Genomic DNA, 26,580 nt, shown 5'->3' with positions numbered 1-26,580 from the left:
TAAGCGCAGCCTTCCTTCCGGAGGTGGGAAAGAGGGAGGGACGCCTATGACGCTCCAGAGCCTCTTGGCCCCCAGTGGGCAGAGGGTGGGTAGACGGCCCTTCGCACATCAACAGGAAAGCCCGGAAGAAGGGGAATCGGGGAATAAGCTAGCAGAAGTAAGTGTGTGTAAGTGTGTGTTTGTGTGATGGAGAGAGACAGCCAGGGGAAAAAGAGCTCCAGAACAGGACCAGGGTGGAAGAGAAGGGTCCCTTAAGGCCACATTCCCTGAGTGCAAAACTGGACAGGCAGTGGCTGTGTGTGATGAACGCAGAAAATCCCCATGTACCCACCTCCTGATCACTGGACCCTGATTTCTTCCTGGCAAAGTCCATCAACACAACGACACACAACCGCATCTCCTCCCTCTTGCCCTTCCTGCCTGTCCTGCACCTGGCAGACCCACCACCAACCTCTCACCTTGCAGGTAGACCCACAACACGGGTGGCATTCACACCCCTCGCTGACCTCTTTAGTTTGCTTCTGGTTCAGAGCTTTGTGCAAACTGAGGAAAAGAAGCATTTCGGTCACCCAGTTAAGGATGCTGTGCGAACGTAAGATTTTCTGATGGACTGTATAGGTAGTCCTCAACTTAAGTCACTTCATTTAGTGACCATTTGAAGTTACTATGGCACTGAAAAAAATGACTTATGACTGTCTTTTACACTTACGACCTTTGTAGTGCCCCCATGATCAGGTGACTAAAATTCTGTTCCTTGACGACTGACTCCTTTTCATGATGGTTGCAGTGTCCCACGGCCATGGGATCCCCCTTTGCAACCTTCTGACAAGTGAAGTCAACGGGGAAGCCAGAATTGGTAACCATATTAGCAGTTTAACAATTGCAGTGTTCACTTCACAACTGCAGCAAGGAAGGTCACAAAATGGGGCAAAATTTACTTGAAAAATGTTTTGCTTAACAACAGAAATTTTGGGCTCACTGGTGGTCGTAAGTTGAAGACTACCTGTACAAACAAGCAAAGTGATAGAAGTGAGGAGAAACAAATGGCCTTTAAATGCCAACAAAGTCCTGTTGAACTGCAAACTGAGGACAACTCTTACCCTGAGAAAGCTCCATTTCCTGGTCTGAAAAATGGGAATATTTATTTGTATTTGGGCAAAACAAGAATAGTTACCGACATAATCAATAACTACAGTACAGTTAAGACCTCCCGGCCAGCTGTCTCTGCCTGTGTCTTCTTCCCAACTTCATCCTGTGAAAGTTCTCCGCTGTGATTCCCGTGGAGCTTCCCAGAAGGGCAATGGCTGACCCTCTGTAGCTCCATCACCCAGAGTGCCTGGCCAGGAGCCGCCCTGGGCCTCTGGTGGGTGCAGGGGCACCTTTGGAGCTGACATACCTCAGAGCATTGAGAAGGCCTTCTGTGCTGTTGGAGGGCTGCTCCTTCAAAACCTTGATGCATCCTTTCATCTAGAGGGAAAGAGGAAGGAAGGGCTTTCTTTTTGCAGAGAGGAGGAAGGGCTGGAGAGGTGCAACCAGATCTGCTGGCTTCAGCTCGAGAACTTTCACCAGAGACCAAAAGAGGCTCCTCCTGTCCCTAAGGGGTCCTTTTAGACCTCTGACTATGAATGAAGGGCATACGCAGCAAGATGGGTAACAGCAAGTTTAAGCTGGAATGCAAATCCTTTCCTTGCCAGGGAGATTTCTGCAAAACTTTCTATTGCTTTCCTTTGAAAACTCTCTCCCCTTTGCCCCTCACCTCCAAAGGAAGGGCAGCCCTCCTCTTGGGAGGATGAAGGGGCTGTAAGGGGTCTCATGCGTGTCCTTCCGCAGGAGCAGAGAGAGCTCTCACATCCTTTGCCCTTAAGGGATATTCTCTGGTAGGAAGCGTACGAAGCCAAAAGGGGTGAGAAAACGGGGGTGAGTGAGTCTCCAACTGAAAATCCCTCTTGCGAGTGAGGCAGGGACCTCACAGAAACTAAGCTGAGCCCGGGGGCTGCACTGGGTGGGGGGAGTGGGGGGTTGCCTAAAAATGTTACTCACGTCTATCTTGGAGGTCTTAGCGAATGCCCCCACGGGGTGGACATGATCGTAGAGGATGATGACTCCCACCATTACCCGCATGCAGAAGAGGAGAGTCTCAGTGTTCGTGAATCTGCTGCGATATTCCCTGTGGGAAAGCCGAAGAGAAACGCGGAAAGAACTGGCTCAGTTTCCCTTCCTGGAAAAATACCAAAAGCCGTCAGTCCTGATCTGAGCCTCTTTGCCAGCGAGACAGCAGCCTTTTCCTGCTGCATTCACCGCTGGTCCTTCTGCACTTAACCATGGGCAGAGCCACCAACCCTCCTGGGCAGGGGCCTGCCGCCCTCCTTCCGGCCAGCATTCCTGGGGCCTGAGTGGCAAGGTGCCTGTCGTGTAAGCAGCCCAGCAGCTTCCGCAGCGCGAGCCCCCGTTCGTTCGGTCCATGGAAGAGCCAGCTAAGACTCACGGAGTTTCCAGCATCACTCGGCAGACAGAGGCCATGGTACTCAGGCAGTCCGTCGTGTCTTCTATTGGGAGAGTTTTGTTCTGAAAGAAAGAGAACAAGGGGCTCCGTGGGTCGAGAGATCTCTTCATCAGGGGGAGGAAGCACGTTCGGGCCCAAGGAGGGGGCTCAGACCCTTCCCTCCCTCCCTCCCTCCCTCCCTCCCTCCCCAGAGCCTCTGCAGCCCTGGGGCCTTTCACTCGTCATCAGCCTGAATCCTCTCCTCTTGGGACTTGCAAAAGTGTCCCCAGGAGATCTCGTGGCTCACCTCCGAGACAAACTTGGTGGTGGCACTGCTCAGAGTTTTCAGCATCGGGGTGGCCTCGGCGTAAAAGAGGGACATCCGGTTGGCCATCTCATTGTTGACCTCACTCTCCACATCCAACTGCAGGCGTGGGCACAGAGCAAGGCAAGGACAGTGACCTAAGAGGGGACGACTGCTGGACCACAGTGGGGGTGGAATTTCTCTGGGGAAGAGGCGGCTTTGCTTGCAAACTCAACCCTTCAAGGAGAAAAGCAAAGCAGGGTCTGCTTTCCCCAATTTCAAAAGCCCACCTGGCTGAGGGGGCACATTGGTCCTCCTGATTGGTTCCTTGGCATTTTTCACAACTGACTAAAGGGTTACGGTAAAACTGGTCACTATCTCATAAGCAAATAATAGATTTTAATTAATTACCACATTGCTCTTCATCGATCTTTTGTTTTTTTCCACTTTATGCATACCAGATTTTTATGTGTCCAAAAGCAGAGAAGCATTTCCTTACTTGCAAATTGTTGATTCGATTTCGGCTGATGGTTCTTCTGTAGTAGCTAAAATCGTTCTGAATGGCAGGATTGGTCATCTGAGGGAGACAAAGGGGAAACCTGGAAAGGGCTTCCCCCTGGCCCCTGGGGAGGGGGCTCCGGGCCTACAGCTGATCCCCAGAGTGGTAAAACTCATCATCCCCAACACACTCGGGTCCCCTAGCAGACACTGGCAGGGCAGGGAAAAATCCCCATTGAGCTGCTTCCTGCAGCAACTATGAGATGCTTTCTGGCTACTCTGAAGTGTGCACTTGATGATGAGGAAGAGGAGGAGGGGGGAGAAAGTTAGCGTTGACTCTTAGAAAGTACATAGATTTTCTCCAGGGCAAATGATCTTAATACTCTTTCAGAATAAAATATCTGAGATTAGGAAGAGTGGTTGCAAGGTGTCCCTTTATGTTACGACCTCTTGATTTTTAAATGTTTTGTGGGGAATTTTTAAAGACATGTTTGGTGCTCTTTGGAAGGAGTTTTGCTTTAGAGCAGCCTGGCATGCCCTCTGGGCAGGCCATGGGGTGGAGGAGGCTCCCTTGGGCCGCCAGACAATGGCTAAGGGTGGGAGCCTCTTTGCCCCTGTCAAGACTCTGATCCCGGGAGGAGGGACCTGGCAGCAAAGGGCTGGGCTCCTGCCCTGCTCTTGCCAAGTGCCTGGATAGGGAAGCCTTGGGATCAGCTGGCCGTGTGGGGGGAATTGGCAAGGAAAAGAGAAGGGAAGGCTTGTTCCCTGGTTTACGATCCTGTGGAACTGGGGACACAGCCTTGACCCTGCTCTGAGTCTGGGGACCAGACTCCGGTCTTTCAAGGTAGCACTCATGGGAAGGGATGCCGCTCCCACGTGGGGAGGGGGGAACCCACATTGAAGAAACTGGATTCTCCTGCAAATGGGGTGAGGCAGGGAAACAGGTCAATGGCAGGTTGGATCCCAGCCTCAGCCACACAAGGAGACATCACAAATCATCCCCATGGCAAGATTTGTGGAGGAAAAGGAGGGGAAACCCCACTTGGATATTTAAAGAGAGGTGGAAGCTGCCTGCCTGCCTGCCTGCTGGGCTGGGCGAGACCCAAGTGTTGTCCTTTAGAAAGAACAAGGAAGGTTTGCAATGACATAAAGGAAACAGCAGTGAGAATGTTTACAAATACCACATTTTATGAGGAATTGTGTGTTTTTCTGCAGTGACTTACTCTTACCTGATATTACTACAATCTTCTTATGGGATCTTACTGGATATGTTTACTCAGTATGTGATTTACTCAGAGAACATGGACGACCAGAGTAAAAAGGGAAATGAATGGGGCAGAGGAGAGAGAGCATTCAGACAGAGGCAGATAAAAGATGGGAGACCCAGGTGCCTCGGTGCCTGGGCAGGCTTGGCACATTTTGGTTGTCCCCACAGAGTCATGATTAAACATGGTTAACTTAGGACCAGTTGTGAACCTGAAGCCACAACCTCCCCAGGAACCCCTTTACTTCATTCTCCTGCCCCCCATTCCCCCACCCCCGCCAAGGTACCTTGAGCTCATCGAAGCTGAGGGTGAAGTGCAGGATTTCTGCAAACTGCTTGGCCAAGGCCTGCTCTCTCTCCAAGTGCTGGGTGGGGGGGTGGGGGGGGCTGGTCAGGGCCTCCAGCAAGCTCCGCAAGGCGTTCTCTGGGGGGGGGCAAACAAAGGGCAGGTCAGTCCCTGTGTGCCACTTGGGGGGCTGGCCCAATGCTACAAGGGGGGCAAAGGAGGCCCGTGGAGAAGCCCATCACCTCCCCCCAGGTCAGGGGAGGAAGGTGCGCACAGCCTGGCCAGGCTCTTTGTGCCCAGCACTGCAGGAGAAGGAGCCCCAGCCGCCAAGAAGAAAAAGCCGCAGGAAAGAGGCAGAGGAAGTGGGGGGCCTGTCCTCCCTCGCAAAGGAATGAGGAAGAAGAACTGCTTCAAAAGGGAAAACGAGAACCCCAGGACCACCGTGTCCAGAAAAGCCCCTCCCTCCATCAGACCCTTTGTCCCCTTGGCGCCGGAGGACACGGGGGCACAACACTGACTTTTCTTAGGTGGTCAGGGTCCCGGTAAAATGTAATGTAAGGACGGTGCAATAATAATGTAAGTATAATCAATAGACCAAGAAAGAGGTGACGGTCCCTGCCTATGAAGATGCACCCTGAAAGACAGGCTGCACAAGGCGAATGGTCTGTGTGTGTGTGAGAGAGAGACGACTCGCCCCTCTCACCCCTCCCTTCGCACACCAAGCAGGTCGACACGTACCGAGCCTGAGAGAAAACTCGTAAAACCGTTTCAGCTTCGCCACAAGGGGACAGACGGCGTTCCAGGCCTTTTCCTGAAGTTGCAGCTGGCTGGGGTTCTGGATGGCCTGAAGAAGGAAGAGAGCAATGCTGGACGTGTCTCCTCCTCACACCCTCCATTGCTACGCTCTCATTTCCAGAGAGAGCCTGTTCTCCTGGGGGGTCAGCTGCGGGACAGCTGGAGCCCCGAGACTTGGGAACAGCCTATCTGGAGGATGGGCTCTGACCAGCCAAGGCCAGCAAGACAAAAACGTTGAGCGACCAGATCCTCCCCAGCAGAATCCCTGGGGCAGGAAGACCTCTTGGCCCACCACAGCCACGGGGCTGGCCCAGCCTGGGGTGGCTGCAAGCTCGGCTCGGCTCCTACCTCCCGGATCTCTTGGCCCGCGCCTGTGTAGGACTGCAGTTCTGCCAGGATGGTCTGGGCCTCCTCCAGGACGGCATTCACCTGGTTCCAGATGGCCGTCTCGGCTTCTGTGGGCTGAGCATCTGCAGCACACCCCACCCAGGAAGGAAGGGAGGCAAAGTTCAGAAGCTAGGGGGCACAGGGGCTGCCATTGAGGGGAGCACGTGGAAGGGAGGAGGATGGTAGGCTGGCCAGGGATGGGAAGGAGCCAGGGCACTCTTGGAAGTCCATAAGCCACCTCCCCAAGCTGGCTAGTCCATCCTAGCTGGTGCCTGGAGCAGCAGGATCTTCAAGGGAGCCAGTGAGTAGCCCCATGGGATCCATGAGCTTCTGTCCCCAGATCCTTTGCCCCCTCACCAAGGATGAGAGGGAGAGGGGATATCTAGGAGGGAGGGGAAATATCTTGGGGCTTCCCCGAAAGCCGTGGCTCATGAGTTGCTTTGCTCTGTCAAGCCAAGACCTTTTTGGCCCTGAGCAGGGCAGGAGAAATTGTAGAAAATAAATATACAGAAAAACATACAGGAGAACCAAACAGAACAGAAATAGAGCTTTAAGCTATGGCAACCCAAGTCAGCTCTACCTGGATGCTGCTAAACAGGGCTCCCTCTCACCCCCCCCCCCAGGGACCATCTGATGGGTCAGCATCCCCCTTCCTCCTGTAACTTCTCCCCCAAGGTGGGTTCTTCCTTCAACAGTTTTCCCCAGCGAGGAAAACGGACTTCAGCTCCCAGAGCTCCCCAGCCAGGAATTCCACTCTCAGGCAAGGAGACCCAGGTTGCTCCCTAAAGAGGTCCCTGTCCTTAAAGAGCTCGTGGGGGCTTGTGGGGGGGGGGCTCACTGATCAAGTTGTGTGGCCCCTTTGACTGGTCACTGGGGGTCCCTCTCCAAGCGATGCTGCTAATGAAGATGCTCTTCTGGAGATCCCACTTTCCTCTTGGAAGCCCTTCCTGACACCCCCCCCCTCTTTAATGGGCCTGCCCCCCTTCCTCTGCAATTGCCATTTATCTGCCTGGATGGTGCCCCCTTCTCTCTTGCTCTCCTGGTTCCCAGCTCCATCAGCCTGCTTAGCTATCGCCCAGCAAAATAACACCAAATGAAAGAAAATCAATGTGAATAAGGCAAAAATTAATGAAAGAACTTGTGAAATTAAAACAAAGACAAAAATAATTTTAAAAACCCTTCTCACGTTCAAAGTCAAGGGGAAAATTAGGGCCTTGGTCATGCTCATTATAAGTCAACACTTTAAGAAGGTCCCCCATTTGACACACCTGCAAGAGAAGAGACAAGAGGGAGAAAAGCATGATGGGTCATGGGGTGGGGTAGGGGCGGGAATGGCTCCTCCTCTGGGGCAGGAAGAGTCACCAGCAGATCCTGGAAACCGGTCAGACCAAATTGAACGCAGAGCCAAAGGCAGGAAAACCCAGGCATGCATTGGGGCTGCTCTGGCCTCCTGCTTCTTCCTGCCCCGAATGGAGGAGAGCATCGACTGATGGCGAGGAAGGCCAAGGATAAGGAAGAGGAGAGCCACTGTTCTCTCTGGCATGGGGTGGTCCATCGGGGCTGGAGCGAAGCAGCTCAGCATCCCCCTGTTGCAATATTGAAAACCACCTGCTTGCCTGACGGACGCATTCCCAGGAAGGTTTTGAATAAAAGTGAAATGGATGGAAGCCTTCATGGGGCATTTCCAAGAGCCCAGAGCTTCTCCCACTACTAACTCCTAGAATGCCTTTTGCAAAGGCTGCCGGCATCACTGCTCCCATTTTGCAGGTGGAAGCAGTGAGGGCAAGAGACACCCACTTGAGCAACGAGCGCCTGTTGGGACCAATGTATGTCTGATGCTCTTAACCAATCCAGCCCTGGCAGCTCAGGTGACCATAATCAACAAACCTCCTGTTAATTTTATCCCAAAGGTAAAGCTTTTCAATTACAAGAAAGCAACGCAGAAGCCTTTTGCCTCCGTCTTTGTGCCAGCAAAATTCTCTTTCTTGTATGGGGAAGGGGGCAGGGAGGGGCTTGCCTCTGCTTCAGACTTGCGGGGGGGGGGGAAGACTCCTAGCCTACAAGCCCCCCCTTTTCACCTGCACCGACAGATGCAACCTTGCCTGCAACTGGAAGACCCTTAGCTGGGTTGTAAATGCTTTATGTGGTTTTGCTTTTTACTCGTGGTTTTCCAATCTGCCGTCTGTTCTGAGCATCCCAGGGTGGCACGTGGGGGTGCCAACTGAAACACATACGCCAATAAAAAGTGGCAGGGATTTAACGATGCCCAATGGCCTTGAGGGGGAAACTCTGCGCCTGAACCTGGAGGGACCCCTGAGCACCTGTTCTAAAACAGCCCCTCCCTGACAGAGAATTTGCAAGACTGCCTGGCAGCCACCCTCTGCGGCTTTATTGTAGGTGGGCAATCCTGCCTCCTCTGCGGCTGATGCAGAGGCCAAGGAGGCCATCGCCCAAGCCCCCCCCCCAAACTGGTGGAGAACAGTGACTCCCCTGCCAGGATTTATAGGGCCCCCCGACTCCCCCTTTGTTTTTGACTTACTTTCAAAATCCAGGAAGAAATGAGGACAGTTTTCTAAATCTTTGCCCAGGACTTTGATCAGGTTGCCCATGGCGGCAGACCTAAAGCAGGAGAAAGTGAGGAGGGTGGGAAGGCCCAGGGGAGGCCCAGGCGGGATGAGCCCCCCCCCCCAGCCCTCTTCGCCCTCAAAAGACCAGCTGGCAAATCCTGCTTCATGATTGGCCCCACTTTGCAGTGTTCATCGGGGGGGGGGGGGGGCTGAGGGGTAGCTGAGGGTCCTCTGTGCTTTCAGGGGCTGGAGCCTGCGCCCTGCTCTGGCCCTCTGGCGCCCCCTGCAGTTGGGGTCCTCTTTCCATCTGGTGAGGGATTCAGCCTCAGACCAATTTTTTTCCCCTCAGACATTTACATTGCAAAATGACATTTAACCCTTGAGCCAAGATGGCTCTCGGAGTGAGGCGCTTCTGTCTTTCGCTTTCTCTGTTTTTCAGAAGTCTTCGCTTTTGGCGCCCCAAGGTCAGGACCTACTCACCTGGGCCTAGAGCCAGCACTGGGCAGCAGACTGCAGGCTGGGCCCTTCCTTGCTTTAATGCACCTTTGCACTAAGAACAGCTGGACAAGCATCCCCCAAGGAGCCCCTTTGGCTTCTTGCAAGCAGCCACAACCTGGACAGTAGGAACGTCCTCCTTTGCAACCCCACCCCCCGCCCCAAGTCTGGCTCTGAGATGAGCGTTAGTGGGGTGGAACGGGGGCCGGGGGGGGGGCTCGTGCAGTGCAGGAGTGGCCCTTTTACCTCTGTTTATGGTCCTTGGGCAATGTCTACAGCAAGGAGTCCTGGAGTCCTGTGGGGATCGTGACACACTTCATCAGCTGGGGGGATCCTGCAGCAAGGAAGGGGGAGAGAAATGGTGTGTGTGTGTGTGTGTGTGTGTGTGTGTGTGTGTGTGTGTGAAGCTTCCAGCTCCAGACCCTCCTGGCCAGCTCAGCAGTTCCTTTCGGGTGTCTGAGCGGGAGAGCAACGTCCTTGGTGTAAACTGAGGATACGGAAATGGACACCTGAGGTCAGAAAGAGAAACTTCATCCATTGTTCCACACAGAAGGGGGCCAAAGGATTCAGCTGCCGAAAGCAACCATGCTTATAAATTGGTTCTGATTTCTATTTCTCCCACCAACAGCAAGAATCCTTTGATGGATTGCAAAAGTATTAAGAGACTGAACAAGACAAGAGAAAAATAAATGCCTCAGAAACACATTAAAGCCACCATCTCAATGCATGGCAGCAACTGAGATGTCAAAACAGAAAAATCTTCCAAGGTTGGGAGAGGAGACACAACTGGTAGCAATGGGGGTGGGGGCACTCTCCCCGTCCCTAATTATACCATGTTCATGACATTCTTACTTCATCAGGAAGAATTTGTCATCAGCTGAATATTGAAGACAACTTTGGGGTCAAAAATCGATGTGTAAAGCAATGTTGGGTACTATGTGGAAGATCTCAATCACCCGGGTCATGGTGTCCCAAAGGGGCTTTTTCAAAAGTCAGTTTTTTTCCTTTCGCTTATCATTCAAGACGCTTCTTCAGTTCTGAAATCAGAATTGAAGAAGCTTCTTGGATGAGAAGCAAAACCTCTTTAAGGTAAAAAACAAGAAAGTCCAGTTGCCTTTTGAAAAAGCAGTTTTGGACAATGTTGGGCACTGTTTTAAGGAAAAGAAACCATAGTCTTAGGAGAAGATGATGGGCAACCTCACAATATTTATGATATCAGCATTACAGTATTTGAGGGGCTGCCACAAAAAAGAGGGGGTCAAATTATTCTACAAAGCATCTGAAGGCAAGGCAAGAAACAATGGATGGAAGCTAATCAAGGAGGGAAGCAACCTGGGATTCAGGAGAAACTTCCCAACAGTGAGGACAATTAACCAGTGGAACCTCTTGCCACCAGACGTCGTGGGTGCTTCATCATTGGGGTTTTTTTAAGAAGAGATTAAACAGTCACTTGTCTGAAATGGTATGGGATCTCCTACTTGAGCAGGGGGTTGGGCTAGAAGATCTCTAAGGTCCCCTTCAGCTCTATTCTGATTATTATTTTACACTATTTTACACCAATTCTTAGTGCAGATGATCAAGAAAGTTATAGAGGATGAAGTTCTGGAAGTCTTCTGAAAATGGGGATGTTCAGAAGAGAGCTGGACGAGTGTCCTCATCCGAATGAATAGGCCAAATGTTTAGAAGCAACCCCCGACATTCATCTCCTCCTCCTTCCTGTCTCTCATGCAGTTACAAATGATTTCCTTAGTTTTGACCCCAATCAATGTCTATCAAAGTCACATGGCGGAGAGTGGAAATTAACTATTTTTGAAGCAAGTAGGGCAAACTGGTGGAGTCTGTTCACCTTGAGCAGATAATAATTGTGCCCTTTGGGGAGGAAAGTTGGAAAATCTTTGCATTATCATACAGTGATGCCTCTGATACAGATTGAATTGCTGTAATGCAATTGTTAGAACAAAAGCTGCCAACCCACTGTCGGGTGCAGATGGGACCCCAGTGAACTTTTTTAATTGGCGGAAGAGGCAATTAAAAAGCTAACAGTTCTGGCTCAGCAAATACACAACCGGAGTGTGCGGACGGGAGACTGAAAAAGACTAATGTGTATAATTGTATTCCAAAGATTGTAGAATGTACAAATGATCAACGTGTGCAATAATTGAATGCATGTAATTAAAGGTTTGCTTAAGATCTTACAAAGACAAATAGATTAACTCGGATGAACAGGCAGATTGCAAAACAGACCGAAGGAGATGAGACAGTGAGTGTGAGATGGCCAACTAAAAGAAAGAACAAGAGGAGTTTTACCTCTGTCTCCCTGACTACATCGAAGCCTTTGGATCGGGTAGTTCATGCTGCCGTGTGACACATGCCAAGGACTGCATTGAGCCACTAATGAAAGGAGGGAACTGTTGCTCAGGCAGACAAATATAGTAAAAGAACCACTTGCTCAATTAATTGACTTCAGTTCTCCAAGGCTGGATAAATGACGCCCTGAGGCCTAGACGACAGAGGAACTAGCCGAATCTCCAACTGAAATTTCTGGGAACTCCTGTAGCTTGACCTCAGCAAAGCACTTGACAAAGATTCTCATCATGTTCTCCTTCATAAAAGAATACAATAGGAACTAAATCAGTTGTCTCCAACCTCTTTGGCACCAGGGACCAGTTTCATGGAAGAGACCAGGGGGTGGGGGTGGGGAATGGTATCAGGATGATTCAAGCGCATTACATTTATTGTAAATTTTCTAAATAAATAAACTGTGCACTTTATTTCTATTATTATTACAGTGCAATATATAACAAACTAATTATAGGGATCATCATAATACAGAATCAGTGGGAGTCCTGAGCTTGTTTTCCTGCAACTAGACAGTCCCTTCTGGGGGTGATGAGAGATAGTGACACTCACAGTGTGTTGTTTATGTCCAGTCTACCCTGTATTTTGTTTTGGTTGCTGTCACTGCAGAAAACCCTGCTCCTCAAAGATAGGATGTTGGAAATACCCAAACTATGACTTAGGCAAGTGCTCAGTATGGGAAAGAGGCCCAGGTGCAAGTGGTAAATAAAATGATGGGCAGGCCGTGCACGGACTGAAAAGCCTGAGGGAATCTGACCTAAGGCTTCCACCAGATGATTTTGCTCCAGACGAAAATCAGCATAAAGACATGGAAAAGCCTTGGTGGGAAGAGGCTTTCTGCTTCTGCTCTGGAGGAAAATCAGAAGACATGGAGAAACCTTCACTGGAAGAGGCTCTCTGCTTCTGCTCCAGAGAAAACCCCCAATCAAAGACCCCAGGGAAGCAGAATGAGATGTGATGACCTCCACCTGCATTTTTCAATAGCTCAGCACGGTGTTCCCCTTCCAGAGTACACCAGTGACTTTACCAGTGGGATAAAACAACAGGTTCTGTTTTAGGCCCAGGACTCTTCAACATCTTCATCAATGACTTGGATGAGGGGATAGATGGGGAACTCAGCAAATTTGCAGATGACACCAAACTGGCAGGAATAGCCAACACTCCAGAAGACAGGCTCAAGATACGGAAGGATCTTGACAGACTTGAAAATTGGGCTCTTATCTAACAAAGAAATTCAATGGTGAAAAAAAGGAAGGTTCTACATTTAGGAAAGAAAAACAAAATGCACCGGTAGGTGGTACCTTGCTCAACAGCAGCAACTGTGAGAGGGATCTTGGAGTCCTAGTGGACAATCACGGCAAATATGAGCCAGCAGTGGGAGGCAGCAGCCAAAAAAGCCAATGCAACCCTAGGCTGCATCAACAGAGGGACAGAATTGAGATCAGGTGAAGTGTTAGTATCACTTTATACTGCTTTGGTAAGATCACTTTTGGAATACTATGTCCAGCTTTGAATACCACGATAAAAAAAGATGTTAAAACTCTAAAAAGAGCACAGAAACGAACAACAAAGATGATCATTGGACTAGAGGCTAAAACATATGAAGAACGGTTGCTGGAACCGGGTATGTCTAGTTGAATGAAAAGAAGGACTAGGGGGGGACATGATACCAGTCTTCCGATATCTTAGGGCTTGCCAGAAAGAAGAGGGAGTCAAGCTATAAGACTGCTACAAAACACCTGAAGGCAGGACAAGAACAATGGAGGGAAACTAAATACGTTTCCTGACAATGGGAACAATTAATCAGTGGGAGAATGGACATGGACAACAATTTGTCTGAAGTGGTGAAGGGTTTCCTGCCTGAGCAGGGGGTTGGACTAGAAGACCTCCAAGGTCCCTTCCAACCCAGTTATTCTGTTAAATATTATTTCCTGTTTGAAAACTTTCTGTTTCTAAGAAAGAGGGAAGGAAGGTGGAAGAAGCAAGCTTAACTCAGCCTTCCAGCAAAACAAGGCAAAGACCCAGCACATTGAGAAAACCACCAGAGGGAGAGGGGGGGAGAGAGAGAGAGAAAGAGAGAAAGAGAGAAAGAGAGAAAGAGAAAGAGACCAAACCAACTCTGCATAGAGCAATGTCTTTTTGCAAAGAAACCCGAAGGACACGTGCAAAGGCTTGGTTGCCAAGCAGTGAAAGCTTTTTAAACATATCCAGAAATACAGAGACAAGCACACACCAAACCTGACTGCAAGAAGCCGGCACAATGTGGCCAAAACACACGAGGCATCCTTGAGCATCAAAACAAAAGGGAAAGCACAAGTTGAAGCGCAACAGAGCCCAGCGGTCTTGGAAAAGGTTCAGACTTGGAGACCAGCACTTAAGGGGGAAAGTAGCTTCTCCCGGCCCCTATTTGCACTCCGAGGAAAAGACACCCTCCCTACATACACACTACAGGGGGGGGGGTTGTTTCCTGCCCCTACAATGAGGCTTTGGGAGAGCCCTCCATGGCCAACCTGGAGAGCTGCGCAAAGGGAGCGTGAGCCCAGTTGGGGTGCCAGGAGGGGGAGAGCAAGAAAATGAAGAAGAAGAGGAGGAGAAAGAAGAGGTAGCAGGAACAAGAGGAAGCAGGGCCAGGAAGAGGAAGGACATGGCGCCCAGGAAGGGCAAGCCGGATGCAAGCACTGCCAGAGGGGAACCTTTGCACGGGGCAAGATGGCTTCTGCCCTGCTGCTTTCCCACCCCCGTCCAAGCCCCAACCTCTCAGACTCACCACACGCCTGGAGGTGGAAGATGCACCTTCAGCTCACTCCAGCTGCATAGCCCGGTTCCTAACCAGTGCGGATCAGGGATGGGGGACCCCTGAACTCAATTGCACAAGTGGTGAGCATAGTGGAATCAACACCCCAGAGGATGCTCACAGATGGTTCTACATCAGGTGGAAGAGTAGTATCAGGCAGAGGGCTACAGGGCTCTCTCTTGGTCTGTCCTAGTGAACGTGTTAATTAATAACCTGAGGCTGAGGAGAGCATCTATTAAATATGCAAATGACACAAAACTAGGAAGGATAGCTAACATCCAGAAAGGAAGTATTAAAAATGACTTTGATAGGCAGACTCAATAAGCCAAATTTAACAAGGATGAAATTTAACAATAAGAAATGTCCAGTCTGGGGCAGCTGGGGACCAAAAAAACGGAACCTATAAATATAAGATGGAGATCTGGCTTGGTTGTAATATGTGTCAACAATATCTGTGCCTTCTAGTAGATCACAAGTGGAATATGAGTTATGTTGCCATTGCTAAAAGAACAGATGCTATTTGGGGACATATTCAGGAGTATAGAATCCAGATTAGAGGACATAATTGTTGGCCTGTACTTTGCCCTGGGCTGTTCCTTTTGAGAGTCTTGTGTCCAATTCTGGGCATTGCAACCATGACAGGTTAGAGCATATTCAGAGGAGGGATACCAAGATGATGAAAGGTGTGGAAACCAAGTTCTATGAAGAAAAGCATCTGGGAAGAAATGTTTAGCTTACAGAAAAAAATGACTTGGGACAGATATTAGTCTTCAAGTATCTAAAGAGTTGGAAGACAGAAGATGGAATGGATGTTCTCTGTCACCCAAAGGCAGCAGTAGAGCCAAGGGTTTGAAACCACAGGGAAGCAAAGACAGGTTAGATATTAGGAGGAATTACTGTTATAAAAGCTGTCAACCGGTGGGATAGATTCACTTTCACAGAAGGTCTTCAAACCTTCAATGGTAACCATTTGTCTGAGTGATTTAGGAGACATTTCACTGAGCACAGCATGCAATAGTTAAACCCTGAGCTCTACGTTTCCATCACAATGGAAAGTTTGATTTGAAGAACTTTAACAAGATACAAGAACCTATTAAGGGAACTGAATGGGAGAAGAATCGTTATTTCCCAAAAGAAATATTTCCTTCATCCCAATTTCACCTAATATCGTGGCTATATTAGAGGAACAGAAAGACCTGAAGAAGACATGGCTGGAATTAATTAAGCATTAAACATCCTACCATTTAGGATACGCAGATGACAGAAAGTAAAGAAGGCTTTCAAGAACTTATTAAGAATTAACTTATTAATGTTTGAAAGAGGAAAAGTTAAATGTTAAGAAGACAAATGAAATGTCTACCAGGCACCTAGTAATTGACAGCTGATGGCAAGAAAAGAAGGTCAAGGCTAATTTTGATTTCCTGGCTCAAGAATGAAGAAGAAATGTGCTGGAAAAGTGAGGAGATGGCTTGGGGTTGGGTCCATGTATTGGTGTCAGCTTCTTTGAAAGTGGGGTGGCAATTACTGCCTTAAAGGAAAGAGTGTTGCACCCCCTCTTCCAAAGGTCATTGTTGAGAAGGGGGCCGGTCTGCAGTTGATGAGAGCTCTGCAGTAAAAAGATTGTTTCAATCCAGTTCAGCTGGGTTTTAGGCCAGGATTTGGTACCGAAACAGCCTTTGCGGCATTTTGGAAGGCTGAAGGCAAAATGGGGGTGGGTGGGTGGGGTTGCATTCATTTGTGTGCTCTTTGATCTCTCCGTAGCTTTTGGTATCAACCATAGCATCGGGATCAGCTGTGGAGGTTGGAGATGGGGGGCGGGGGCGCTGTTCTAGGGTGGTGCTCTCCCTTCCTCTGGGCAGGTTTCACTCGGTGTTGGTTGAGGAGGAAAGGTGCCACAGAGCTCAATTCTCTTCTTTTTCAACCTCCACATGAAACTGCTGGGTGAGGCCCTTGGGAAGTTTGAGCTTTGCTATGATCAGTACATTGATGATACACAACTATCTCTTTGGACTCCAAGCCAGCCAAGAGAGGCTCTCAAGGTCTCTTTCTGGTGCCTGGAAGATGTGGAGGTTTGGACAAGGAGGAACCCTCACGATTCAATTCTACTGAGTGGCTGTGGATATTAGCACCTCCTAAATCTGGGGATATTCATTTTAACCTTGGATGGGGCAACACTTCCTCCGCCAAGCAGGGTGCAATGCCCAGCTGACCACTCCTGCTTCATGAGCTGTGCTGGTGGCCAGATCCTGGTTATAACCCATAAAGCCTACAGAGCGCAGGGCCTGGTTACTTGGAGGAGTGCCTACTATGGTTTCTGCCCAGGGATGACACTTCCTTTCATCAAACAGTGCCCTCTATCGGCACCCCAGAATAGTGTCACTTCTCTGTTGTGGCACCTGCTTCCACTCAGATGATTCCAGAGGGCCTCAAAGACCTGATTCCTCTTCCAGGTGTGGGACCAAGTGTGGTTGGAACCTCTTCTGGTGTACAACTTTTGTCCTGTTGACTATTCCCACCATCTGGTAATAATTGCTGTTCTTATATGCCTTTTGTATATATGTTTTTGTTTTTATGCTGTGAAGCACCGAAGAGTTTGTACTGTAAAGGATTGTAAAATATACTACTTCCATGGCAACATATATCAAAAACATATCTTACAAGATGAAATGTGTGGCTGTGAAGGCTAGGCACTGCGTCTTGAGGAAGAATGAAAGGAGACTGATGCTTCTGATTTATGATTTATGAACCAACAGGTGGGAGGGGTCCACTGGGAAAGCCTAAAAAACCTCAAAATGATGGTTGTGGTGTTTTAACTGAAACTTTACCCTTTCTGTGACCGTGACCCAAATAAAAAGAGCAGGGCTTTAACCAAATGTCCATCGCCAGCCACCATCTTGGCTGTTTTGACCTCTTCCCTTGCAATATTTTTGGTTACTAAGAATACCTGTGTTTTCCAGAAAATAAGAGTTGGTTTATTTTCTTTTGGGCTCCGAAATAAGCACTAGGGATTATTTTTGGGGATGTCTTATTTCTTTTGAGTTCTGCTGCCCCAAGGCTGGGAAGGGTGGAGCTGCCCCATGTACCCCGCACCGGCTTGCGTCAGGGCCCCCACAGCCAGGCCTTCCATGCCCCAAGACCTACTTTGCCTCGTGGCACCAGCCCACTCCTTCTTCTAGCACTGGAGCAGGAGGCCAAGTGATGCGCCGGTGCCAGAAGACGAAGTGGGCCATTGCCATGAGGCAAGGCAGGTGTCAGGGTGTGGATGGCCTGGCTGCAGGAGCCCTGAGGTAAACCAGTGTACATGTGGGATAGCTCCATCCACCCGCTCGCCTCACCTTACCTTGTGTCGTTGGCACTGCAAGCAACCACATGGAATGGGCAGGCGGCCAGCTGTGCAGGCACTTAAGTAGGGATTATTTTGGGGGTAGAGCTTATATTGGGCACACTCGCAGAAAACATGTTAGGCCTTATTTTCAGAATAGATCTTTTTGGGGGGCGAAACAAGGCACTAGTAGGCTTTTCATCCGAATGCAAAATTTTGGGTTTACTCTTCAAAGTCCTACCCAACCTGGCACCCCGTGGTTTGCAGAGTCCTGGCCAGGAAATTTCTACCTGTGTACTTCCTCCTGAGAGAAGCTGACCTGGGTTCCATTCTCACATGAGGCTAACCGAGGCAGAGGAAGGCAGTTCATTTGAGATTCCTGGGTATGCATATATTTCACAAAGCAGTTAAAACTATCCTGTTCCAACAGGGTATTGGGTCATATAGTGAGGCACCTCCAGTTTTAACTCCTATGAGGTTACATTTAGATGTTACTGTGATTTTAACTTCTTCAATGTACCTTGAGTCTTAGGAAGTAAGGCCGTATAGAAATGTGCTTGCAAAGAAAGATAATTTCACATCCCTTCTTCTGTCTAAGGGAGATGGGTGGTTAATACTTGTGAAATATGTGATTTGATCTAGTCCAAGGGTATTCCACCGTGGCAACTGTAACACTTGTAGACTTCGACTCCCATGGCTGGATGGGGAATTGAAGTCCACAAGTCTTAAAGTGGCCAAAGTCAGACACCCCAATTTAGTTCATGTAAAACTGCTGGGTTTTTAAAAAAAAAAAAGATTAAGGTGATTTCTACAACTGTATAGTTGAAGCCCTACTGGTTTTTATTATTTTGTTTGTTTCATCAAAGTTTATCTAAAACTTTGGGAGTCCAATGCTCGCCATCCTCAAGCCAAGGAAGGCCCTCAATTATCTAAGCAATTTATATGGGCACCCATTTCTTTATGCTTGCAGAGAACATTGATTTGCACTGCTGAACAGCCTCACCCAACTTTCCAAAGCATGGCAGCCTCACTGTTGGCATTGCCTTGTCTCAGAGAAGATCCAAGCAACCCATTGGGACCTTTATTGGCTTCACCGTTTTCTTTCTCCCTGCCAGATAAGGTGGTACCTTCCCATGGCACAAAGCCATTTGCCCCTGCTTAAACCTGGATATATCAAAGTCTACTGCTGATGGGTTAATGAAATATTGATGCTGCAAATAAGCTGTTATTGTCTTAGTACTAATCCTAATTTTCCCCCTTTGCTTAGAACAACAGAAAAAAACTGAAAAACTCTTTGTATATTGAAAAATAAAGCCAAATATTGCTCAAGAAGATTTCAAGCTTGCTTTCAAAATGCATGATTATGTAGTGCACCCCAAATCTAAGTAATGGTTTGGGCTTTGTTACCAATTTGTAGGAGAAGCCTACCAGAACAATGGCAATTTGAAAGCATTGGGCACAGGCAGCTGCAGGTTCTTCTCAACCTCCGACAGGATCTGCCTGGATGTTTAGCATTCCTTAAAAATCTACCACCTTTGACCAATATTTAAGCACTTTCAGTCTAGTTGGGGGAGATTTTAAAATAATACCATTACCTTTCAGACAATCGGGTGGAAGTGCTCTGAGCCACCTAGAGCAAGTTCCAGAAGTGAATGCTTTTGAACTATTGTCTTCCAAAGGATCTCATGAAGAAGATAAATCAAAGGTTTGCTTAGCTAGGAGAAAAACCAGGCGTCTGTCAATGGTGCCCAGGAACACCCAAGGTTTTGCTGAGAGCATGGACTTCAGCTGCATTAAGCCAGGCTGCCAGCCCTTCCGTGCTCAAGATGTCCTAAAGTGAATGAGGTCAGGTCAATCAGCTGTCACCAAATCTACGCAAGTGAAGGCAGGTGCTACAGCTTCCCCCCCCCCAAATAAAAGAGAATACACATTTCTTAAGCATTGCATTTTAAATCTGTTGATTATGTGTGTAACTTTTTATTTAACAGTGACCTATGCTTTTAAACTGAAATTCCTTTCTTTGCTACGTGCTTTCATCACCCCTCTGACACAAAAGGCTTTTTTCTAAGCAGGTACTCAATTCTCCTTCTGAATAGCCTGGTCAGGACACTTTTTCCAACGCTCATTCCCTCCCATCCCATTCACCACACACACAAACACACACAGCAGCAGCAGCAGCTGAACAATTTTCTCCTGGACTGCATTCATTAAGGGATACCTTGTTTTTTCTCAAAACTCATATCCAGTTCTATCATAATTACCCCTCACAACACACACTATTAATAAATATGATTTCCTACTTTCATATGCACACACAACAATTGAGATGACAGTAGGAGACATTTTTTGACCTGTATTTTAGCCCTTTCATTCACAATGAACCTGTGTTTTTACTTCCCTGAATATATTTATTGACTCTATTCTACAAGTTTAGAACCCATTACTTAAGTTCTATGAATCCTTTTTTTCCTCTGAGGTTTACTTTCTTTCTTCTTTCTCTTTCTTTCTTTCTTTCTTTCTTTCTTTCTTTTTCTTTTTTTCTCTTTCCTTTTTTCCCTTCCTTCCCTTTCTCTTCCTTTTTTCCACCTCTTCTCCTTCTTCTCTTTCTTTCTCTTTTCTTTCTTTCTTTTTTTTGTTAATTCAGGTTCTTTATCATTTATTCCTTTTGAATCCTGAGCCCAAACTAGAGAGGGATTTCATTTGCTAAGGGCAGCCACTTGCAGCAGGAAGGTCCACAGGGTGGGGCTGCCATTGGGATTCTTTTTTTAAACTTCCTGGTGGACATATCTATGCTTGCCTGGGTTTAGCAGCATTCAGACTGAAAGGTGTGAGAAAGAGAATGAGCAAAATGTTTAGGGAAAGAAATGATTAAGGAAAGAGGTTTGACTTGTAGAAAATTCTGTAGGGCTGAAGGTACGGTGATAAATGACACAGGAGTGGTTTGTGATGGAAACAAAGCATACTTGAAAGTACGCAGAAAGAATTTTAAGGAATGATTCAGCACTGACCAAATGCAAGCCAAGGATGTCTCCCTGACGCTCAGCATGTTTACGGAATGCCTGTGGAACGTATTCTTGTATGCAAAACTGAATGATGTTAGGCTAAAAGGGACAATGAGGCACATGGCTGTGAAAACACTGCATTAATAAACAGTGTGAAAGTTTCCTTGACAGGTTCTCCTTTCTTAAGACTTTTCAGTGGATGCTCTGGACTAGTGGCCCCTCTCAGCCCCACTCGTGGCCAGGCTGAGCCGCTGCCATCCCTTGGTGTCTTAGCATCACAGAGTCTGCTGCCCTGCAACCATGGGTCCTCTGGCAGGGCCTGGGAGGGGCTGCCCCAAGGGAACCCAGCACCCGCGGACACATCTTTGCTTCTTCATCCCCAGTGCAGCCTTTCGTGGCTGGAGAGGAGCAGGGAAAGTTCACAGGGCAGAGGAGGAGGTGATACAAAGCCTGTTGTATATTTGGACTGAGGAGAGGGGAGTTATGGGAAGAAGGTTTCCTATGGATGGGGCGCAAGAGGCTAAAAATCAACAGGCCCCAAGAAATGAGTTCTACAAGAACAGCCTGGAAGACATGGTGCAAAAACAGTAACTATGAGAGAGGACCTCCTACTGGACGGTCACGTCAACATGAACCAGCCGGCAGAAGCCAAAAAAGTGACTACAATCCTTGGTTGCACAAACAAAGGCATAGAATCCAAATCACATGAAGTATTAGAACCGCTTCATAAAACCTTAGTAAGGCCACACCTGGAAAACTACATCCAGTTTTGTTCATTACATTACAAAAAAGATGTTGAGATTTTGGGAAAAGTGCAAAGAAAAGGCAACTAAGGTGACTAAAGGCCTGGAGACTAAAATATATGAAGAACGGCTATAGATTTTGGGTTTGGCTTGTCTAAAGAAAATAAGAATTAAGGGCAGCAGTATTTCAGTATTTAAGGGGTTGCCACAAAAAAGAGGGGGTCAAATTATTCTCCAAAGCACCAGGACAAGAAACAATGGATGGAAACTAACCAAAGAGAGAAGCAACCTGGAATTAAGGAAAAACTTCCTAATCGTGAGGACAATTAACCAGTGGAACAGAAGTTTTTAAGAAGAGTGTCAGGCCGGGAAGCCGTCTTGGACATGGCTTGGGACCAGACAGCCACTTAACTGAAATGATATAGGGTCTCCTGCTTGCACGCAGAGGCGGGGGGGGGGTTGGACTAGAAGATCTCCAAGGTCCCTTCAAGCTCTGTTCTGATTGAATGTTGTTGCTTTGCATGGATGAAAGAAACAATTGCTGCTGCAGTTTTGTAGGAGGTGCTCAGAGAAGGAAATGAGGGACAGAACAGTACAAATGTCAAGCAAAAGTGGAAGGATCTCTGGGTGAATCTTTTAAAGCTTACACTTCAGAGCCAATGAGAAAAATGGGGAAGGGATTTGATGAAGCATCTGACAGGGACATCTGAGTAAAAGGGCATCATAGCGAATCTGGTGAAAAACACACAACAAAAACATCTTCTACTTCATGGTCTTTAACACTGAACACCCCCCCCCCCCCATGACCCAGCAAATTCACCACAGGGTGTACATAACAATTCTCAAAAAAAAAAAAAACCCACCTGAAACTTGTTAAACTTACTTGAGATCTATGCGTCAAGAATTGATTGTACTGGCAAGAATGCCAGATAAAAGTGATATTGTTCACACTTAGGGCATTGGTAACTGATAGCAAAATGCAGAGGAAAGAAAGCAAAAATGGGGAAAAAGGCATTTCAGGAATAAAAGTAGCTTTATTCAAGAGAGTCTCTCCAAGGGAAGTATTTCCTTCTTCGAAAGGGATCTGTTTTAACAGATTTTAGTTCAGATTCTGTGGGTATTTGATCATTTAATTTTAATAGTAAACCTACTATTGCATTAATTGTCCTATAGTTTTTAAAGAGGCCCGAGGGCCATCATGTAAGCACAGGACAATATTCGTTTCTTTCTGTCACTTAGGGCAGAAGTTCTCAACCTTGGCAAGTTGAAGATGCTGGCTGAGGAATTCTGGGAATTGAAGTCCAGACATCTTCAGCATGTCAAGGTTGAGAACTACTGACTTAGGGGAAAAGTGCATTTTGCCCTCTCATAATATCTTCCTAGGAATCCAATAATTGGGAAATTATCCAATAACAGAAGAAGTGTGATTTTCAATACCATTTGATGAAGTTTGGGAAATAAAATACTTGAATAAAAAGAATCTAGACAGCTTTTAAATCCCTAAGAGGAATTCATCAGCCACAGAACGAAGGGAGCACAGACCAAGATCTGTGCATCCTGCAGTGCAGATGGGTGGAGAAAAAAAAGGGCTGCTTCCTGAATTGCTGATCATGGGGGTGGGGGGTGGGGGGGTTACCACCAATTGCTCATTGGGGTTGACTGAATGGCTGCTCCCTACTGAGCCAACAGAGGCTGCAGCAGGGGAAAGGCAAAATATAGGTCAGCCGGTTTTTGAGCAACCGACTGAGCTAATAGAAATGGGGCAGGGAAGCTGTCACAATTTCCTCTATTAAGAGTGGATACCAGGTGGAGGGAATCTTAACAAAACAAACTAAACAAAAATAAGTCTATTGCAGTTACCTTAAGAAGCAGAAATGAAGATGAACGAATATAACTATATAATTATATAATATAATCATGAACTATGTTTGTCAGGCATATCTGGGTTCCTGCCTGAAATTAAACTTCTAGCTGTGCTGGAAGAAGAAGCACAGAAGAGCCGGTGGCCCCATCAATGGACAAGGGAGGACGAAGATTTATTATGCCAAGCAAAATACAAGGAGTAGAGAAGTTTTCAAAATGAAGAGACTTAAGCAAAGGGGCTCCTGAGTTCATAAGAATGACCCCTAAAAAACGAGAGTGCAGATGATATTCTCCACTGCTGTAACTGAAACAGTTCTGGGCCTCTTGCAGAAACAATCATCATTCCTGAGCTTTCAAGAGAGGAAAAAGAGGCCACGTTGAGCAGGGGGCAAAAGGGGAGACCCTCGAAGAGCAGCAGAGTGGATGCAGCTGCACCCTGCAGGAAGGCAAAGAGTTGTGACACTTGGTTGACTCAATGCAACAAGGACATGGCCCAGGGAGTGACCACCTTTCAGTTATATGAGACAATGAAGATTTTCTGGAGAAAAGAAATATTATAAGATTGATGCAAGAAGCAACTTTCCAGAAAGAAGAGAATTGGAAGAAAGAGGATGCTCCCCTGGTCTTCAAAGAAAGGAAGAGGAACGGCAGGGAACGACAAAAACAGCCAACAGGTCAGCAGTGCTAAAGAAAGGGCTACAACTAAAGAAATCACTGTGTAAGCAACACACTAATTACAAAAAAAGTGAGCATGCATTGATTAAAAATAAAACCTGCCAGACTGATTGTATTTCTTTTTTTATCAAATAACATTGCAAGACTGCTGTCAACTTAATAGACAGAATGGTTGGGATACTTTCTGGAAACGGCAGCTCAGATGATTGAGAATTTGGAGGCAGTGAAGACCCTGGACAGTTTCAGCCGTGGGGGGAGAGCGACAACCTTGAGGTTCTAATGAAAGCCCTCCTCAAATAGCCAAGAGAATCTCACCCAGAAGACGGGCATCTCTCCTCCAGAGCCCAGGACACCACTTAGGGGGAGGAGGACCAGTCACCTAGGCCAGGGAATGCCTTCTCCCATGTTCCTCCACCTGTCTGACCAGACTGAGCAGGGAGGGTCCCCTCCAGCTCCTGTCTTCCTGCAGGTATTCTCTGGTGCGGCCTGGAAGCAGCCTTTCCCCACCTAGGCCCCCACCTAGGCCCCCACCTGCCCTTCAGCCAGCTCCACCCTCTGAGACGATGGGCAGGCCCCATCTTTTCCATCCAGTTCAGGAGGAGGTAATGCTGATTGAAGAGGAGCTTCCCAAGAGTGTGACTTTGGTATTTCTGCTTTTTATTTTGATTCTCATTTGTGTTTAAAGGGTGTGGTTAAAAAAAGGTTTTTTTTTAAAAAAAAGAGGGTAATCATGGCAGCACAAGTGAAGCTCCCCCCAATTTCTGCCTGCATGCACGAAAAATGGACAGAGCACCAATTGTGCCATTCCGGCTGCCATCTTGACTTCCTAACCACTCCTGCTTGTGTGTACTTTTGGTGAATTTAAGATGGATTTTCTTTTTTTCCTACTTTTTTGTGGATGTTTTTATTTTAGGATGAAATCGTTAGCTGCCCCAGGCCTTTATGATTCAACAGCATCCATAGGCAAATAAATACAACCTCAATCGAATTTCGAAAAAGCTCCTAGCAGGAAGAGAGCTTGAGCCGTATGGTCCCTCCCCTGGGTGGGTTCGGCCGAGGCTGGCCCACCCTCTGTGTGGCTGCTCCCTTTGGCAGGAGTTGAGGCCACACAGGGGATGCTTGCTCCTTTTGCCCTTCCTGCCCAGCCTTCCCCACTTCCCTCCTCTTCAGGACAGTCTGCTACCCAGCAGGAGAGGGGCCAGTCTCTGTGCCAGTCTGGTGCACCCAGAGGTTGCAGGCACAGGGCAGAGCCAGATGCCAGCAGCATCACAGCCTGAATGCTCTGCACTCTCGCAAGGGAAGCTGGGCCACCAGACAGGGGTGTGGACTGTGGAGAGGAGAGATCCACTTTCCTCCCCCCTCCCCCGCAAGAAGGCGCTTAAAGAAATGCAAAGCTCTGCCCCCCCCCCATTCAAATTCCATCAGTGAGCAGTTAAGCCAGGCCTGAGCCTGTGGCCTCTAGGGAGATTGTCTCTTTTCTCTTAATGAGCTCTCCACAGGGCTGTTTCCCCTGCAGGACCTCCAAGGATTTTGCCAGACAGAACCCTCTCCAGCAGCCCCGGATTCACCCCATCGGCTAAGATCATTTCTGTCTTGGCCCGGGGTGCCCCTATCCTCCACTGGCAAGGTCCTCCTCACCTGCCTGCCAAGGAACACCTGGCTGGCTCAGACCAGGACCAGCTACTCCAGTATCCCGCCTGCAGACTGCTCAGCCCTAACTCCGCCTTTTCACCAGCCTCAACCCCCATCCCAGCAAAGAAACCTCCCTTCATTCCTGCAGCAGACTTTGGGGATGATGGTCCCTCCAAGCACCCCAGAGGTTGGGGGGGGCACTGAAGGTTGCGCTCTCAAGTGGACCATCTCCAAGGTGAGGGGAGGGAGGAGCCCTGCTGGCGGTTGCCCACTTCCCGGCCCCTTTAGAAAGCAGAGGGCTTAGGAGCCCCTCATCCTGCGCCCCCTGCGCCTGGGGATGCTGGCAGGAGAGGCGCCGCTCTCTTGCCTGCGCCTCCCCCTCCGCCAACTTCCCCAGCAGGCAAAGGCTGGGGCTTCTTCGAGGGGAGAGGATGGGGGGCTTCTTACTTCCTGCCTCTGCAGGCGGAGCGGGGAGGGGGGATCCGCAGCGGCCCATTTCACAGAGGCGACCACGAAGGAGAATCCCCGGCAAGGCTTGGTCCCCAAAGGGGCGGGCTGAGACCTTCGGCAACGGGGAAGGAGGGAGGAAAGAAAGGAGCCGGGGCTCGACCGCAGCTGAGCAAGGGGCGCCCAAGGAATCCTCCCGCCTCGCCGCTCTGCAGAAACAGCTCGGTCCCCGACCGAGCCCGCAGCTCCGGGACGCCCCCGGAATCCAGGCTGCCGCCGCCCTGCCCGCCTCCCCATCGCCGGCCGAGGGGCGAGGAGCCCACCTTTGCACGGAGGTCGTGGACGAGGCCAAAGCGCAGGTCGGACGGCGGGGGTCCTGCTGCCGCCCTTGCTGCTCCTCGCTCCCAGCTGGGCCGGCGGAGAGCGCGGCGGCGGGCTGGGCGCTGGAAGGGTGCCGGTGCCGGTGCCGGTGCCGGTGCAGCTGCTTCCCGCGGGCTCGGCGTATCACAAGCCCCCTCCAGACCCCCACGCGCCCCCTCCCCTTGCTCCAGCCCTGCTGACGTCTGCGGTGCGAGGGAGCCGGGGCAGATTAACCCTTCCTTGCCTGCCGGGCCAGCCGCCCAGAGCCCAAGTAGGGAGGAATTCAGAGAGACGCCGGTGTTCCCA

At 48.8% G+C, this 26,580-nt stretch overlaps 1 protein-coding gene across 6 annotated transcripts in view; it reads right to left on the bottom strand.

Moving 5' to 3' along the window:
* LOC309396879 (CYFIP-related Rac1 interactor A-like) overlaps positions 1-26,580 on the bottom strand; it is a 26,742-nt gene extending 162 nt beyond the window's left edge. Inside the window, exons 1-13 of one of the 6 annotated variants that reach the window (XM_081962410.1) lie at positions 26,238-26,580; positions 9,325-9,412; positions 8,556-8,635; positions 7,203-7,284; positions 5,978-6,099; positions 5,573-5,678; positions 4,836-4,972; positions 3,286-3,363; positions 2,790-2,906; positions 2,486-2,565; positions 2,041-2,167; positions 1,397-1,467; positions 459-543 (exon numbers count right to left, since the gene is read on the bottom strand). In XM_081962410.1, the coding sequence (XP_081818536.1) occupies positions 459-543; positions 1,397-1,467; positions 2,041-2,167; positions 2,486-2,565; positions 2,790-2,906; positions 3,286-3,363; positions 4,836-4,972; positions 5,573-5,678; positions 5,978-6,099; positions 7,203-7,275 (996 nt within the window). In that variant the 5' untranslated portion in view covers positions 7,276-7,284; positions 8,556-8,635; positions 9,325-9,412; positions 26,238-26,580. Of the gene's footprint in view, positions 1-13; positions 1,468-2,040; positions 2,168-2,485; positions 2,566-2,789; positions 2,907-3,285; positions 3,364-4,835; positions 4,973-5,572; positions 5,679-5,977; positions 6,100-7,202; positions 7,285-8,555; positions 8,636-9,324; positions 9,413-26,237 lie in introns of those variants that run through there. The other 5 variants (XM_081962408.1, XM_081962412.1, XM_081962409.1 and 2 more) reach the window with 5 other exon arrangements.

The sequence above is a fragment of the Natrix helvetica genome (genome assembly GCF_964273705.1).
Source record: "Natrix helvetica genome assembly, chromosome: 9".
Taxonomy (NCBI): Eukaryota; Metazoa; Chordata; class Lepidosauria; order Squamata; family Natricidae; genus Natrix; species Natrix helvetica.
The sequence above is the reverse complement of the archived record's forward strand: the minus strand, read 5'-3'. Positions and strand labels throughout refer to the sequence as shown.